This window comes from Acomys russatus, chromosome 1 (assembly GCF_903995435.1).
Source record: "Acomys russatus chromosome 1, mAcoRus1.1, whole genome shotgun sequence".
Lineage (NCBI taxonomy): Eukaryota > Metazoa > Chordata > Mammalia > Rodentia > Muridae > Acomys > Acomys russatus.
In genome coordinates, this window is record NC_067137.1 from 5769164 (window position 1) to 5784625 (window position 15462).

The 15462-nt window shown below is 45.3% G+C and overlaps 1 protein-coding gene across 2 annotated transcripts in view; it reads left to right on the top strand.

The window, feature by feature from the left end:
- Positions 1-1234: 1234 nt before the first annotated feature.
- Fbxo11 (F-box protein 11) overlaps positions 1235-15462 on the top strand; it is an 83223-nt gene continuing 68995 nt past the window's right edge. For both annotated transcript variants that reach the window (XM_051157683.1, XM_051157744.1), the window contains exon 1: positions 1235-1604. In XM_051157683.1, the coding sequence (XP_051013640.1) occupies positions 1340-1604 (265 nt within the window). In that variant the 5' untranslated portion in view covers positions 1235-1339. The remainder of the gene's footprint in view (positions 1605-15462) is intronic.

The following is a 15462-nucleotide window of genomic DNA, read 5'->3' on the forward strand; positions in this document are numbered from 1 at the left end:
GCGAATACCCTCAGCCTGACTAAAGGGCACGGAGCCTGTAGCGCTCCCTACAGCTGAGAGTTTTAACCTACCGAGCACAGAAATTCCGAGTTACCAAAGACTGACTCCTTCACTCCACTTTCTGTTTAAGAAAACCAGGTGAAGGTTGGGGCGGAGGGAGGCCGAAACGCCAAAAAGCAGGATTAATCACTTCTCCCAATTACATCAGCAGCCCCCGCCCTTTCATCCGAGCACCTCCTCTCCTAGAATTTTCGCTACGTACTGGCGCTCCTTCGCCTACCCCCAGCTCCATTATATGCCCTGATACCTCCCCATTATCACCCGCCCTGCCACACTCCCCCTTTCCTCTTTCCTCCTCCACCTCCTCCTCCGCGGGGGGAAGAAGGAAACCCGAGAGAGGAAGCAGGGCGTTGGAGGAAGGGACTCCGCGATAAGAGAGGAGGCCCCATTGGCTCCGAGGCTGCACGGCTGCTTCCCGTTGGTCAGGCCCGCCGGAATCCCCGCCCCTCCGTCCCCGCCCACCGCCCCTCCCCCGCCACCCGCGGCCCTCCCCCGCGCCCCCCGGCCAGCCCCACGGCGGGGAGGGACCGACTGGGCTGGAGCGGAGGCTCCGGCGGTGTCAATGGCTCCTTCTGCCACGGAGCAGCAGCCGCGGCGGCGGCGGCGCTGGGGCTAAGGAGGAAAGGTTCCTTTAAGGAGGAGGAACGACGACGCCTCTTTTTGCCCCTATCTCCTCCCTTTACACTCATTTCCCCTTCGCTGGGAAGAAGGGGGGCGGAGGAGAGAGAAGAGGCCGAAGAAAGAGAAAATTCCTCGCAGGGCGCTCTTTCAGGGGGTGTGGGGGGGAGGAAGAGGAACGGAGGAGCCGGGCGCCCCCCGCGCGCTCCCGCCCCGCTCGCCCTCTCCGAGATCACCCGCCCACTGCCCCCGCCGCCGGAGACGCCGCTCGGGAGTCGGCGGGCCCGGCTCGTCTGCTCGCCCGCCGCCGCCGCCGCCGCCGCCGCGCTTCGCCTCGGGCTCCCCAGGCGGACGGACGCCCTTTCTTTCTTTCTCTCGCCCGGCCCGTCTTTCCGTCTGCGTCCCTCGCGGCCGCCCCGCCCGGCGGCCTCGGCCTTGCCCGTGCGCCTGGCCTGGCCGGCCGGCCTCGCTCCAGCTCCGGCCGTGCCCCGGCCTCCCCGCGGCCCCGGGGGCTCACACCCGGCCCGGGCCCCCGGCCCCCCGGCCCCGGCCGCCCCGCTCCTCCCCGCTCCCCACCCCCTTCCCCGGTCCCGGAGCTCGCGGTGCGTGCGCGCGTGAGTGTGTGTGTCCCTCCGCCAACGCCGCCACCTCAGCCCGGCAAATGAACTCCGTCCGAGCCGCCAACCGGAGACCCAGGCGAGTGTCGCGGCCGCGCCCGGTGCAGCAACAGCAGCAGCAGCCCCCGCAGCAGCCGCCGCCGCAGCCGCCCCAGCAACAACAGCAGCAGCAGCAGCAGCAGCCGCCGCAGCCGCCCCAGCAACAGCAGCAGCAGCAACAGCCCCCGCCGCCACCGCAGCAGCAGCCCCCGCCGCCGCCACCGCCGCCTCCGCCGCCGCCTCAGGAGCGGAACAACGCCGGCGAGAGGGGTAAGGCCGCGCTCGGGGCCGGGAGGCCGGGGCGGGCGGGCGGCCGGGCGGGGGCGGCGGCGCGCCCGGGGTGGGAGACGGCGGCCGAGCGGAGGCGGGTCCCATCGTGCCGCAGTGTTCGCCTGGGTCGGGCCTGGCCCGGCCTGGCCGGCAGGAAAAGCCGCGGCTGCGCGATTCCCCCGGGCTGCGGCTCAGGCCGCGCTTTGTTTGGTTTCGGGGCCGGCACCCTCCGTCCCCACCCCTCCTTGGGGCTTCCCGGCTGGCTCACCCACCCCACGGGAGGCTGTTGGCGGCCGGGAGCGGGCAGAGGGTGGGATTTCCCCCCTTTCTGCCGCCTGGCTCGGTCTGGGCTCCCCCCTTTCTCGTGGTAGGTGGGGGGACTGCTTGCTGGCAGCGTGGGGCGGTGAGGCTGGCGGGGGAACTTGTTTTCCCCTTCTCTGTGGGCTGCTCCTTACCCTGGAGGAGGGGGAGAGGGGGCCCCGAGTGGTCCGTGGCGCTGGCTAGGGAACTTGTGTGTACCCCGCTCCAGGTCACGGGGCAAGGGGAGCAGCGGCTCCTCTCCCAATCCCACGGTGTTTGCTGCGCAGTTTTCCTTTAGTTACAGAACCCGGGGGAGAAGGACCCGTTAATTCAATACCTTTAAATAAATAAATAGAAAAACCATCGGCCATTTCCAGCCCCCTCCCTCGTGTGCAGTGCAGTTACCCTTCCGCTGTGTCGTCCCCTCTCCTCCCCTCCCCACTACGCCGCGGTGCTCCCCTCTATCTCCTGGTGGGTTTGAGCACCCCTGCCGTAGAACGGGCCCCTTGGGATCGTGTGTGTGTGTGTATCTGTATGTAGACGCGTGCGCGCGCGCGCGCGTATGTGTGTGTTGTGACCAAGGCCTAGTGAAATGTGTCATTTGGACCCAACTGTGCTGCGCTGTCTGGTAACCACCATTGTCTAAGGGCTGAGGCTCCCCGGGCTTGGATTCTAGCTTGAGCAAAAATAATGTTTGGTTTTGCTTGGATAATGTGGTTATGTGGGGAGGTTTGTGAGATGAGAGCGTTGCACCTTGATCTCCAAACATAACTAGTCTCTTAATTAATGAGCAGTGGGATGTAAGTCAGCACGGTATTTTGTGTATGGTTGTTTTAAGGAGGAGAATTGTTAGGAGACATTTTGCGTGTTTTGGTTGGCGGATTAAGGTTAATTTTACATGCGCTGCGCTGGTTGTCACACCTCCTTTGATTAAGGAGGCTGCGTTTAAATGAGTTTTTAAAAATTGTACATTCTTTCCTTAACTGTTTCATTGTATTTGAGCAAAATATTTATCGGATGGAGGAAATTGTTAGTTTGAAAAAACGGTTTGAAAGGTTTGCATTAGTCACTGTTAGAATAGTCTTTGAGAAAGCAGTTTGCTGTATGTTATTTCCGAGAAGGAGATGTTTCAAGCCAGCTAGAGGTCTTTTGCAACACGGTTGGTAAAAATGTTTTAATGATTCTTTGATACATGTTGACCAATTTTTGACAAATTTTAAAAAATTATGTTCTCATGTTACCTTTCATTTGTATGTACCAGACTTGTTTGGTGTTTGTTCTAATAATTATCAGGTATTCTAGAATTGACACTAGGGAGGGAAAACAAGCAAAATTAAAATGTTTGGTGATTAAGGTTAAGGATTCTATTCTGGTAGTAAGGCTTTTAAAGATGTCCTGATATGTTAATAGCAGATCACTGAAAGTTGTCAGCCAAACTCAACCCACTCCCATTGTATGTGTGTGTGTGTTTTAAATGTTTGTTTGTTTGTTTTTTCTGTATTTCTGTCTCACCAATTGTTACAATTTCCAGTCTACTTGAGGTAGACCCTGGGCATTTTCTATATTTATTCTAAATTATTTATTACCAAAGTCTATTTCCGGGGCATCTTGGTCATTGATGGTCATGTGCCAGAGTGTCAGGTTTTTTTTTTTTTTTTTAATTGTTCAAAAGCTGACAAAGATGTTGAAGCACGGTTTCATTCTGTACTTAACCAAATGGTAAGTGAAATGCACTCTAGGGTTGTTGCTGTGTAGTAGCTAGTAGGAGCTGTTCTGGAGGGTCAGTATTGGTACAGAGGGGATACGAACTTGCTGATAAGCCTTGGGGGAGAATAATAGTGTGAGTCTTTCCAGAGGGCAAATAAATGGCCTCACAATAAATAAAACGTTAAGATGAATTAAGACAAAAATGAGGAAGATTTTGCTAGGCTTGTGGGGGAAAAAACTTAGGGGAGAAACTTAGATTAGCATTTTCATTGCATTTTAAAATGTACATTTCTTACATTCATCAGTCACCTAAAAGTAGTTTTTATTTAAAAATTAAAAAAAAAATTTTATTCAGATTATATCCAGGTTGTTATTCCCCTCACTTGTATCTTTCTGTCTCCCCCCCCCTGCCCCCTTTTCACCCACGTTTTAGGGGTTATATAGAGTATTTTTAGCTTGAGAAAAATCTATTATTAATACTTGTTTAGATATATACTGTAATTAATAATCTTATAAGCAAGCTGGTTCAGCGGGTAAAAGCAGTTGTCACCAAGCCTGATGGCCTGTCTCTGAGTGCTCCATCCCCGAGACCCACATGATGGAAGGAGAAGACCAACTCCCTTAGGTGATTTTTCTGACTTTCCCGTACACCACACATTCACACATTAAATACATGAGTAATGAAATTTTAAATGATTTTTATAAGGGAATTAATGACCTAACGCTATTGCGATTGTGATTATTTTTACGTCTTGATGAATATGATCTTCTTACACGAGTCTTTGTTAAAGTTGTATAATAGTGGTTCAGACAACTGTCAAGTGGTAAATCAAAGTGGAAATCACAGTTTTTAGAGAAATTAGTTCAACTGTATATAAAATTAATTTAATATGATGTGCTTTAAAAATTTTAAATTTTAATACAGTTAAAGACTTATTTTTCAAACAAAAATTCCTTCAGATTGTTTTTTAGTTGCTTCTTTACCCACAAGAATGAAAAATTGGCAATGATATTGAATATATATCTATAAATATGTGTATTTATTTTGTACACATATACACATTTTCTCTTGTTTGTAATGAACGGTGTCTGAAGTGCAGTCGAAGCTTAGGTGGAGTCCCTGCAGGCCTCTGTGCTGCTCACCTGCAGGATTTGTACTAGGCTACACTGGGAAAGGGGGAGGGGCCAACGGGCTTGTTGCAGGGTTAGCATGCAGCCTGCGATGGTCTGCTGTTTAGAACTATAAGGAGGCTTTTTGTTTTACTCTGAAAGTTTTTAGTTTGTGGTTTCACGTACTACTAAAAACTAAAAGAAAATATGTGTTCCATGTAGTCATAGTTGGATAATATATTCCATGATTTAATGAAATTGGAAAACATTTGGGGTTTGATTTTGTTTTGTTCATATATTTTATTTATTTGCTCATTTAGAGACAGGGTCTCATTTTGTAACCCTGACTGGCCTGGAACTTACTCTGTAGACCAGGCTGGCCTTCTACTCACAGAGATCCACCTGCTGCTGCCCGCTGAGTGCTGGGATTAAAGGTGTGCACATACCTGGCTACATCTTATACTTTTAATTAACATATGTATGGGTACTCTGTGTTAGTACATGGATATTTTGTGTGAAGTTCAAATCAGGATAGGCATCATATAAGCATGTCTCTCCTTGAATGGTTATAACTTCTTTTTTGAAAACATGCAGAATCCTTTCTTCTAACTTTGTTTTTGTTTTTCGAGACAGGGTTTCTCTGTGTAGCCTTGGATGTCCTAGATTCACTTTGTAGACCAGGCTGGCCTTGAACTCACAGCAACCAACCTGCCTCTGCCTCCCAAGTACTGGGATTAAAGGCGTGCGCCACCAGTCCGGCTCTTGTAACTTTTTTGAGATTCGTAGTACATAACTGTTTTCTTAGCTGCTCTACTGTAATAGAACATCAGTGCTTAGTTCTCTCTTTTCTTAAAGCTGTAACCGCATGCTGACCCACCATTCCTCATCCTACCTTCCCGCCTATTTTCCTCAACATCTGGTATTATTAATTCTGCTCCCGGCATCAACGAGACCAACTTTGGAGATTCCACACACCCATTGGTCTTTCTGTGCCTGGCTTGTCCCACTTTGTGCCTGACAGATGTGCGTGCCTGTGTGTATACCACTCACTCCTTCAGTTGATAGCTTTAGAGTTATTTCCGTTTCCTGACTCTTAGAACAGTAAACAAGACAGGATAGGTCTAGCACACCGAACGCACTTCCTTTGCCTATACATACATGCTTGTTCTAAAATTCTAAGAGGACTTAGCTTTTGCAACCTGTTCCACAGAATTCAGCCTTTTTATTCTTATAAACTTTTTTTTCCTAGAAATATAGGGAAAAGAAATTGCAGGTGTGCTATAGATATTCTAACAAGTAGGTTTTTAAAAAAGACTTACTTCATTCTCCCTCCCTCCCTCTCCTATTAGGAAAGGCAGGCACCACTAGCAGGTGCTCTCTTAGTGAGGGTCTGCCTTCCGTACCTCAGATTTGGCAGCATTCAGGGTTCGTCCTGCAGTGTCCTGTGGGAAGGCACTACTTCTAGGACCCACTGTACCAAAGTCTGGGTCCTAAAGTCCTCCTACAAAATGGCATAGTACAGAATCTGCATATACATTGCACATACCCTGCCATAGTAATCTCTGGATTATTCATAATAATGCAAGTGCTGTGCAACTGCTTACACTGCCTTATGGGAATACTAAGAAGGAAAAGGCTTATATATGGCACAGTTTTCTGTCTAAACAGTTCTGTTCTGTTTTGTTTTTGAGACAGGGTGTCTACTATGTAGCTCTGGCTAACATGGAACTTGTTATGTAGGTTAGCCATTTGGGGACTTAATTTTTTTCCTAATGCTGGAAATACCTTACTCAACGCCTGGAATAGTAACATATATTTTTAATGCTCAGGGGGCAAAGGCAGAGGCAGGCTGGTCTCAGGGTTATGGTGAGGACCTGTCTTTTTTTAAAAAAAAAAAAAAAAAAAGGAAGGAAAATAAGCAGCCTGTGAGTTATTTCAAGGTTACAGTAAGTGTCCATGAGACACGAAAGACTTTCCAAGAGCCAGAAGTTTTGCTCTAGATGACTTGGGATGAGCAGAGCAACGCTGATTTTTTTTTTTCCTTAAAGCTGTTCTGTTTTTTGTTGTTTGTTTGTTTTGTTTTATTTAAAGAAAATAGATTTGAGTGTTTTGCTTACATGTATGTGTGTGCAGTGCCTGCATGCTTGGTGCTCATGAAGGTCAGAAGAAGGCATTCAATCTCCTGGAACTGAGGTTTCAGGTGGTTGTGGGCCGTCTGGGTGCTGGGAATTGAACCTGCGTCCTCTGCAAGTATAGGAGCTATTCTTAAGTGCTGAGCCGTCCGTCTCTCCACCCCCAGTAACACTGATTTTTAATTGTAAGTAAGTAATCTTAAATATGGTGAATTGAGTTAGTTTGCGGTTTAATTTTTTTGTTACTTGTAGATGTATCTGCATGTAGGTGTGAGCACATGACTGCATGTGCTCACGAGGCCAGAGGCTTTGGGTCCCTTGGAGGTGGCTAAATTAACATCCAGTTGTCACCCTCCTGATAAGAGTGCTGGGGATTGAACTTGAGTCCTCAGGGAGAGCAGTGAGTGCTCTTAACCACTGAATCATCTCTCCAGGCCCTGGTTTTGTTTTTGTTTTTTTGTGTTTTATTTTGTTGTTTGTTGTTTTTAAGTTGGAAACAAGAAATCGGTATTGTATTGATCAGTAAGCATTACTGTTGTGCTGTGTACTAATCTATGGCAGCCACTTTCTTAATACTATCTGAGTTAACCACTCTTCACCTCTGGAAAGTACATTCATTCATTTTTCTACAGAACAAACAAGGATCACAGTTTCTATGCATAAGAAGTAGCAAAAAAGCAATTTCTAAATTGACTTATGTCATTGATCCACATAAAGAGAGGTGCCAGAACATGTTCCGGTGAATGCTTCTATCATATTTGTCCTTTATCCAAGCAGATCTTTTTTTATTTTTTTTATGTTTTGGAGATGGGTACATTAGTTTGTTATCATTAATGAGTCACGTGGCTTCATGTTTTCCAAATAATGTGGTCCTAGTTCTGTGTCACTTGTGGGCTTGTTGGGAAGGCTCTGCCCTGATACTGGCTTTGGTTTTTTCCTTACCATGTAGATGACAACACTAGCAATTATAGTACAAAGAAGGGTAGATTTCCTCTGGATTACTCATAACTTAAGAGTAAAGGATGTGAAGCCATTTTAGCTCATGGTCACTGGCCTGTAAACCGAGTATGCTTTCCTTAACAGAAGTTTGTTGTTGTTGCTTTAATATTTGGTTAATATAATAGATGTGCTTAAACTTAATCTTAGAGAACAAAGAAATGAAATCAACTAACTTCCTTCACATAATTTACTTGGCTCTTGGTAGATACCAAGAATAAGTTTCAAGGGGACACTAATTGTGTGTGTTTATTTTAAAACACCCTAAATGAGGTATGTTAAAGTGAGTGTGGGTTCAGTATGATTTTTGCTTACCTCTGTTTCTTTCTTTCTTAAATTTTGTTTTGTATTTGGAGGCAAGATTTCTGTGTAGCCTTGCTGTCCTGGACACGCTTTGTAGACCAGGCTGGCCTCAAACTCACAGCGATCCGCCTGCCTCTGCCTCCTGAGTGCGCCTTTTTTTCAAGAGGAAAAATAGGAGGAGTAGAGTTAGAGGCAAGAGCTTGTGCTTTAAGTTGTTTTTCAGTTGATCTTAGTTTCACTCTTTCCTGATTGAACAACACTATTTTCCAGATGTCCGAGCTAGACTGTGGAAGGATCTATGTTGAAGGTTTTTCTTTGGTCTGGAATTAACTGGCCACCAATGTGGGTTCAACCCTTGGCGTTACTTCTGTAGTATCTTAATATAACCATCTGATTTGAATTAGATTAGTCTTTACTAGTTTGCCAACTCCACTTGAGTTTAGAAGAATCTTGCCTGGTGTTCAGAGTTTATGAAATTTTCTTTTCTTTTTCTTTCTTTTTGTTTTGTTTGTTGGTTTTATTTTGTTTTGTTTTTGAGGCAGGGTTTCTCTGTGTAGCCTTGGCTGTTCTGGACTCATTTTGTAGACCAGGATGGCCTGGAAATTTACAAAGATCCTTTCTGCCTCCGCCTCCGAGTGTTGGTTTTATAGGCGTGGCCACCATGCCCAGCTAGGAGCATGTTCTTAAGAATCTATAGTCTAGGGCTGGAGAGATGGCTCAGCAAGCAGTTCAGAACACTGCCTGCTTCTCCAGAGGCCTGGCTTCAGTTCTGAGTAATTGAGCAGTAATCCGGGTTAGAATCTTCAGTGCTGGGTATTTTAATATTTTAGGCCCAGGTTGAAGCAGAAAGTGAAAAATCAGTGATTCAGCGGAAGGAAGAATGGAAAAAAAGTCTCTTGCAAGCAGCACATTGTGTGCACAGCTTTTCCTAATGTACTTCTGACGTCAGCTCTCTTAAGGTTCCCCTCTCTGATTTGGTTTGAGGATTAGTACATATGGATTAGTCAATGGAATTGGTAAAGGACATTTGGATCTTAGAGTCAGTCAGTCAGTCAGTCTGTCTGTCTGTCTGTCTCTCTCTCTCACACACACACACAAATGTATACGTTACAGAAATGATTTTTTGTTAACTTTTAGAAATCAGGCTTGTAATCAAAGTACGCTGAGTGAACAAAGTGTCCAATTCGATGCCTTCTGGCAAAATGTGCTTTAAGAGCTGTGTAACCACACCTAGGTCAAGAAATAAATATTGCTAGCATCCTAAAAGTTCACTTTAAGGCCTTTCTGTTACTGCTCCCAACTCTTGGATTAGTTGCACGTGTTTTTAACTTTGGCCAGCCAAGGCTACACAGAGAAACCCTGTCTTGAAATAAAAAAAAGAAAAGAAAAGAAAAGAAAGAAAGAAAGAAAGAAAATCACCTCCTGTACACTTCATCTATGCATGTTAGTGGCTTGTAGCATTAACTTGTTCATTTTTATACACTCTTATAAATATGTTACAGTTTAGGCAGAGCGTGGTGGCACATGCCTTTAATCCCAGCACTCCTGATGTAGAGGCAGGCAGACCAATGTGAGTTCGAGGCCAGCCTGGTCTACAAAGTGAGTCCAGGACAGCCAAGGCTACACAGAGAAACCCTGTCTCGAAAAACAAAAACAAAACAAAAAAAAGTTACAGCTTATCCATTCTGCAGTTGAACCTAGAGACAGACATAGAAATCATTTTTATGTTTAGATGTCAGTGAACACTATTATATGTATGAGTTAGTACACACATGTCCACAATCCTTTTGAATTTATATCAACATACATTGTTGTATTTCCCCAAAGAAATGTACAAGAAATGGAAGCTAGGACAATTTGAAGACATGTGAGCCTGGCTTCTCATGATTATGTCACTATTACTTTGACATTTCAGTCTGGGGCTAACAATCCCCAAAATAGGGGAAGAGATGCCATGTCCTCTGTTTTCATTTTTGCAGATAGCCACACTGGTATTAAAATAGTTGGGTTACGCCATAGACATGATTACTATAAACATTTGTTTTGTACCCCCCTACACTCACCAACCCCCTCCTCCTTAAGGGTCAGGGGTCACTATGAAACCTGGTTTGGCCATGGACTCTTGGGTTCAAGCAATCTTACTTAAGTAGCTGGGATTTAACATGTGTGCCACTGTCCCTCCCGACTTTCTAAGTCCCCCACCCCCATGTGTGTACATATGTGGCACTTGGGTGTGCACTTCTGTGTGTGAATATGTGTGGAGGTCAGAGGACATTCTTGGTGTTGGTCCTCACCCTCTCTCTGCCTTTCTTGTTGTTTTTCCCATTTGTACGCACTAGCTGCCCTGCAAGCCTCTGGGATTGACTGGGCCCCACCTCCTCCTGTGGGAATCCTGGAGTTGCAGATGTTCAGGCTGTCTGTCCACCTCCACCTGTAGGAATACTGGAGTTGCAGATGTTCAGGCTGTCTGTCCACCTCCACCTGTAGGAATACTGGAGTTGCAGATGTTCAGGCTGTCTGTCCACCTCCGCCTGTGGGAATCCTGGAGTTGCAGATGTTCAGGCTGTCTGTCCACCTCCGCCTGTGGGAATCCTGGAGTTGCAGATGTTCAGGCTGTCTGTCCACCTCCGCCTGTGGGAATCCTGGAGTTGCAGGTGTTCAGGCTGTCTGTCCACCTCCACCTGTGGGAATCCTGGAGTTGCAGTGTTTCAGGCTGTCTGTCCACCTCCACCTGTGGGAATCCTGGAGTTGCAGGTGTTCAGGCTGTCTGTCCACCTCCACCTGTGGGAATCCTGGAGTTGCAGGTGTTCAGGCTGTCTGTCCACCTCCTCCTGTGGGAATCCTGGAGTTGCAGGTGTTCAGGCTGTCTGTCCACCTCCGCCTGTGGGAATCCTGGAGTTGCAGGTGTTCAGGCTGTCTGTCTGTCCACCTCCTCCTGTGGGAATCCTGGAGTTGCAGATGTTCAGGCTGTCTGTCCACCTCCGCCTGTGGGAATCCTGGAGTTGCAGGTGTTCAGGCTGTCTGTCCACCTCCGCCTGTGGGAATCCTGGACTTGCAGGTGTTCAGGCTGTCTGTCTGTCCAGCTTTTGTGTGGGCTCTGGGGATTGGCACTCAGACCTGCATGTTTGTATGACAAGTACTAATCCACTAAGCTAGCTTTCTAGCCCTTAAGAAGTATATATATTTCCAGTACCTCAAAGTTTACCTGTCAGTGCCTGAAACCATATTCACTCAGAAGGCCAAGACAGACAGATTAAAATTTTAAGGTCAGCCTGGGCAACTTAGGGAGTTTCTGTCTAAAAATAAAACTTTGAAAAGAGAATTGGAGGTATATCTCAATCGTCTTGAGTTCAGTTTCCAGTATTGTCTCCATTCCCCCTCCCGAAAATTGTTACCCATGAAAATAAATATACTTAATGTTATATAAATTACACTTTAACTGGTTTCAAGGTGGACATCTTTTTATATTTAGGGATTTAAAAATATTTCAGACTTTGACATGTGACTTTTGAGCATCAACTCCAAGAACTAATGTTGCTGGAGTGATTCTAAGTATTTTTGTTTCTACATTTAAGTTTAAAACCTCTTTCTAACTTCCTTTAAACTTACTCTTTTTTTTTTTTTTTTTGGTTTTTAGAGACAGGGTTTCTCTGTGTAGCCTTGGCCATCCTGGACTCACTTTGTAGACCAGGCTGGCCTCGAACTCACAGCGATCCGCCTGCCTCTGCCTTCGAGTGCTGGGATTAAAGGCGTGTGCTACCACGCCCGGCTAAAACTTACTCTTTTTAATGGCTTTAAAGTATCTTTCACTGGACAGGCACCACATATGGAGGCAGGAGGATTGATTATGAGTTCAAGACCAGCCTGGGAACAGAAAAAATTGAGTTCTAGACTAATTTGGACTGTTTAGTGAGACCACACACACACACACACACACACACACACACACACACACACACACGTATATATTTTTTTTAATTTTTATTTTTTTTGAGACAGGGTCTCTCTGTGTTAGCCTTGGCTGGCTTTGTAGACCAGGCTGGCCTCGAACTCACAGCAATCCGCCTGCCTCTGCCTCCCGAGTGCTGGGATTAAAGGCATGCACCACCACTCCCGACTATAATTTTTTTCTTTTTAAATTGGGCCTTCTTAAGTGGTCCTGGTGGTCTGGAGTTCCCTATGTAGCTAACACTGGTTGGAACTCTAGAGATGAGTCTGCTTCCTAGTGCTGGGATTAAAGGCGTGCTCCAGCACACCTAGCAGAGAAACACTTTTCCTGGTCTCTGGTTTTCTGTTCATTCTTAACTGCTCTTTATTGTCTCATAGGTAGCGTATACTACTTGTAAAAACTTGGGGCTGTTCTTCCAGGGGAACTAAGTTTGATTCCCGGTACAACCATCTATAACTCCAATTCTAGGACATTGAAACACCTACTGTGGCCTCTAGACATAGACATGCATGGTATGCAAAGACATGCGTGCAGTCAGAAGACCCATACACATAAACAGCTGTCTAAACATGTTAATGAGGCTTGTGAATTTTGACAGAACTTGGGACCTATTTTGTTCTCTTTCTAGTCCTTGATCTTATCATTCCAGACATATAGAAAAAGTTGAAAGTCAGCATCTTTAGTAAATTTTCAAGTAAAAGTTTGGTGCTAAAATGACTTCTAAGTTTGTATCCCCTAGGATCCAGGTTCCCTGAGAATGACAGGTGAGGCTCTTTTCAAATTAAGGAACTGTTGTTTGAATTGGACAATGGGAGCCTTAGATCCAAAGGAGGAGGAGTTCATTATTTTAAGTCTAGGCAGAGGTTATTTTCCTGTCCGCAAAAGCAGGTTAGAGAAGATTACTTTCTTCCTTTCCTTACCATCTGCTTCTGTTTTATTTTTTACTGAGCTGTGTTTTGTAAATGTTGCCTAAAAGTTTGGGAATAAGGAGTATTCCCCTTCCCAGAGTGATTTTTTTTTTTTTGTATTATTTTATTTTATTATATTTTTTTAGAGACAGGGTTTTTCTTGTAGTCCTGGACTCACTTTGTAGACCAAGCTGACCTCGAACTCACAGAGACCTGCCTGCCTCTGCCTCCTGGGGTGTGCACCACCACTGCCCAGTTCCCAAAGTGATTTTAACTATTTACTTATTTACTTTTGAGATGGGGTGGTGGTGGTGATGGTCTCATTTGTAGCCCAGGCTGGTCTCATATTTCTGCCAGTTTCAGCCTCTGGAATTCTGGGATTACAGGCATGAGTGATCACACTCTGCTGAGAAGGATTTCTAAATTAGGGGTGTTGGGGGATGGTCTGATGTATTTTGATGCTAATTACTGCTTATTGTCTCTGTGACTGACCTTTTGCTTAATAAAAAGCCATCCCACCTGGCCAGGGCAGGATATAGGTAGGGCTAGGAGAGGAAGGAATTCTGGGAAGAAGGAGGACTGCCACGAGGAGAAAGGAGAGAGACCTGAAGGGAAGAGAGGAAGGCTGCCATGGGTTGGCTGGAGGACAAGCACATGGCCGAGCGTGGGTGGAGAGTTCAGCTCAGATGAAGAACATGAGCAAGTACATGGGCTTGAGGCAGGGGTCCCAGGCCTGAGGCTCTACTATGAAAGGTTAAGTTAGAGGATTGAGAGCGGCCCCGCCCCGGGTTAACCAAGGCCTACAGGTAATACAGATAATTTAGAAAACAACATAGGGGCTTTTTGAGTAGCATGACTTCTGAGACCTCTTACAATTTTGTGTAGTTTTTAAATTACTAGTATAAGTCAGTTCGAATTTATTAGTCATATTATGTAGACATAATTCTTGCCTTATGGAAGGAACTTAAGGATGAGTTAAACTGACTTTAAAATAAAATATAGGTGGTGGGGTGGGGGCTGGAGAGATGGCTGAGAGGTTAAGAGCACTAGCTGCTCTTCCAAAGGTCCTGCATTCAATTCCCAGCAACTACATGATGGCTCACAGCTATCTATAATGAGATCTGGTTCCTCCTCCTCCTCCTCCTTCTTCTTGGTTTTTTGTTTTGTTTTGTTTGTTTGTTTGTTTTTCCTCAGACAGGGTTTCTCTGTGTAACAACAGTCTTGCCTATCCGGGACTCGCTTTTGTAGACCAGGCTGGCCTTGAACTCACAGCAATCCGCCTGCTGCCTCTGCCTCCTGAATGCTGGGATTAAAGGCGTGCACCACCACTCCTGGCTGGTGCCCTCTTCTGATGTGCAGGCATACATGCAGGCAGAACACTGTATGCATAATAAATAAATAAATCTTTAAAAATATAAAATAGAGGGTCAAGATGGATTGTAAATACAGATATAGCCTTCACTGAGTTTTGTGTGTGTGTGGGGGGGCGGGTGGCAGGAGACAGAGACTTACTGTGTATCCCTGGCTGGCCAGGAATTCAGAGAAACTGCTTCTGTTCCCAAATGCTTGAATTAAGGGTGTATGCTACCCTGCCCTGCTTTTGACTCATTTTTTACTTGTATCTTTTTTTCTACCAAGTAGAAATTAATGTTACATGGCTTAGAACAGTAATTTATTGTTTATGCCAACCCATAACTTTTCTGCTTAAATCAGATACACATACATTTTCAAGGTGTAGACATCTGCAGAAATGTATGTCTCCAGTTCTGTGCGTGGGTTGGTTGTTAGGACCCCTGCTGCTTAGTGACTGCCCTTTATGCCATACCGCAAACATTTCTGTAACCTAACAATTAAATATTAGGCTTTATATATATATATATATATATATATATATATATATATATATATATATATGTATGTATATGTATGTGTATATATATATATATATATATATATATATCCGTTATCTAGGAATTACAGGTAGGAAAATGGGTGTAAATTAAATTGTCTGTTACAAGAATCCAAATACCTCAATTGTAAAGATAAAACAACACTTGAAGGTTTCTTATATATGAAATAGTAGTTAGCTCCCAGGGTGCCTTTATGGAGCTTTCTGATTTCACTGGGAACCTCCTTTCTTTCTGAGTTGTTGATTTCAAAACTTATTCTGAAATCTCTGAGAGCTGGAAAACTAAGCTGGGACGATCTGGGTATCAGGAGCTTGAACAAATGGTGCTACATTAAAACCCTGGTTTTAGGAGCCTGGGAACATTCCCATACCAATTATATACATGTTTAACAAAGAAACAGAAACTGGAACTAGGCATTCTTGAGTTGATAAATGCCTGGAATGTTTTGATGGGAAATCAGGTAATAAGTTAGGATAGTAAAGGTGAAATAATTTTTGTTCCTCTTCATCTATTTTTCAAGTAGTATATATGTAAACTGTAGAG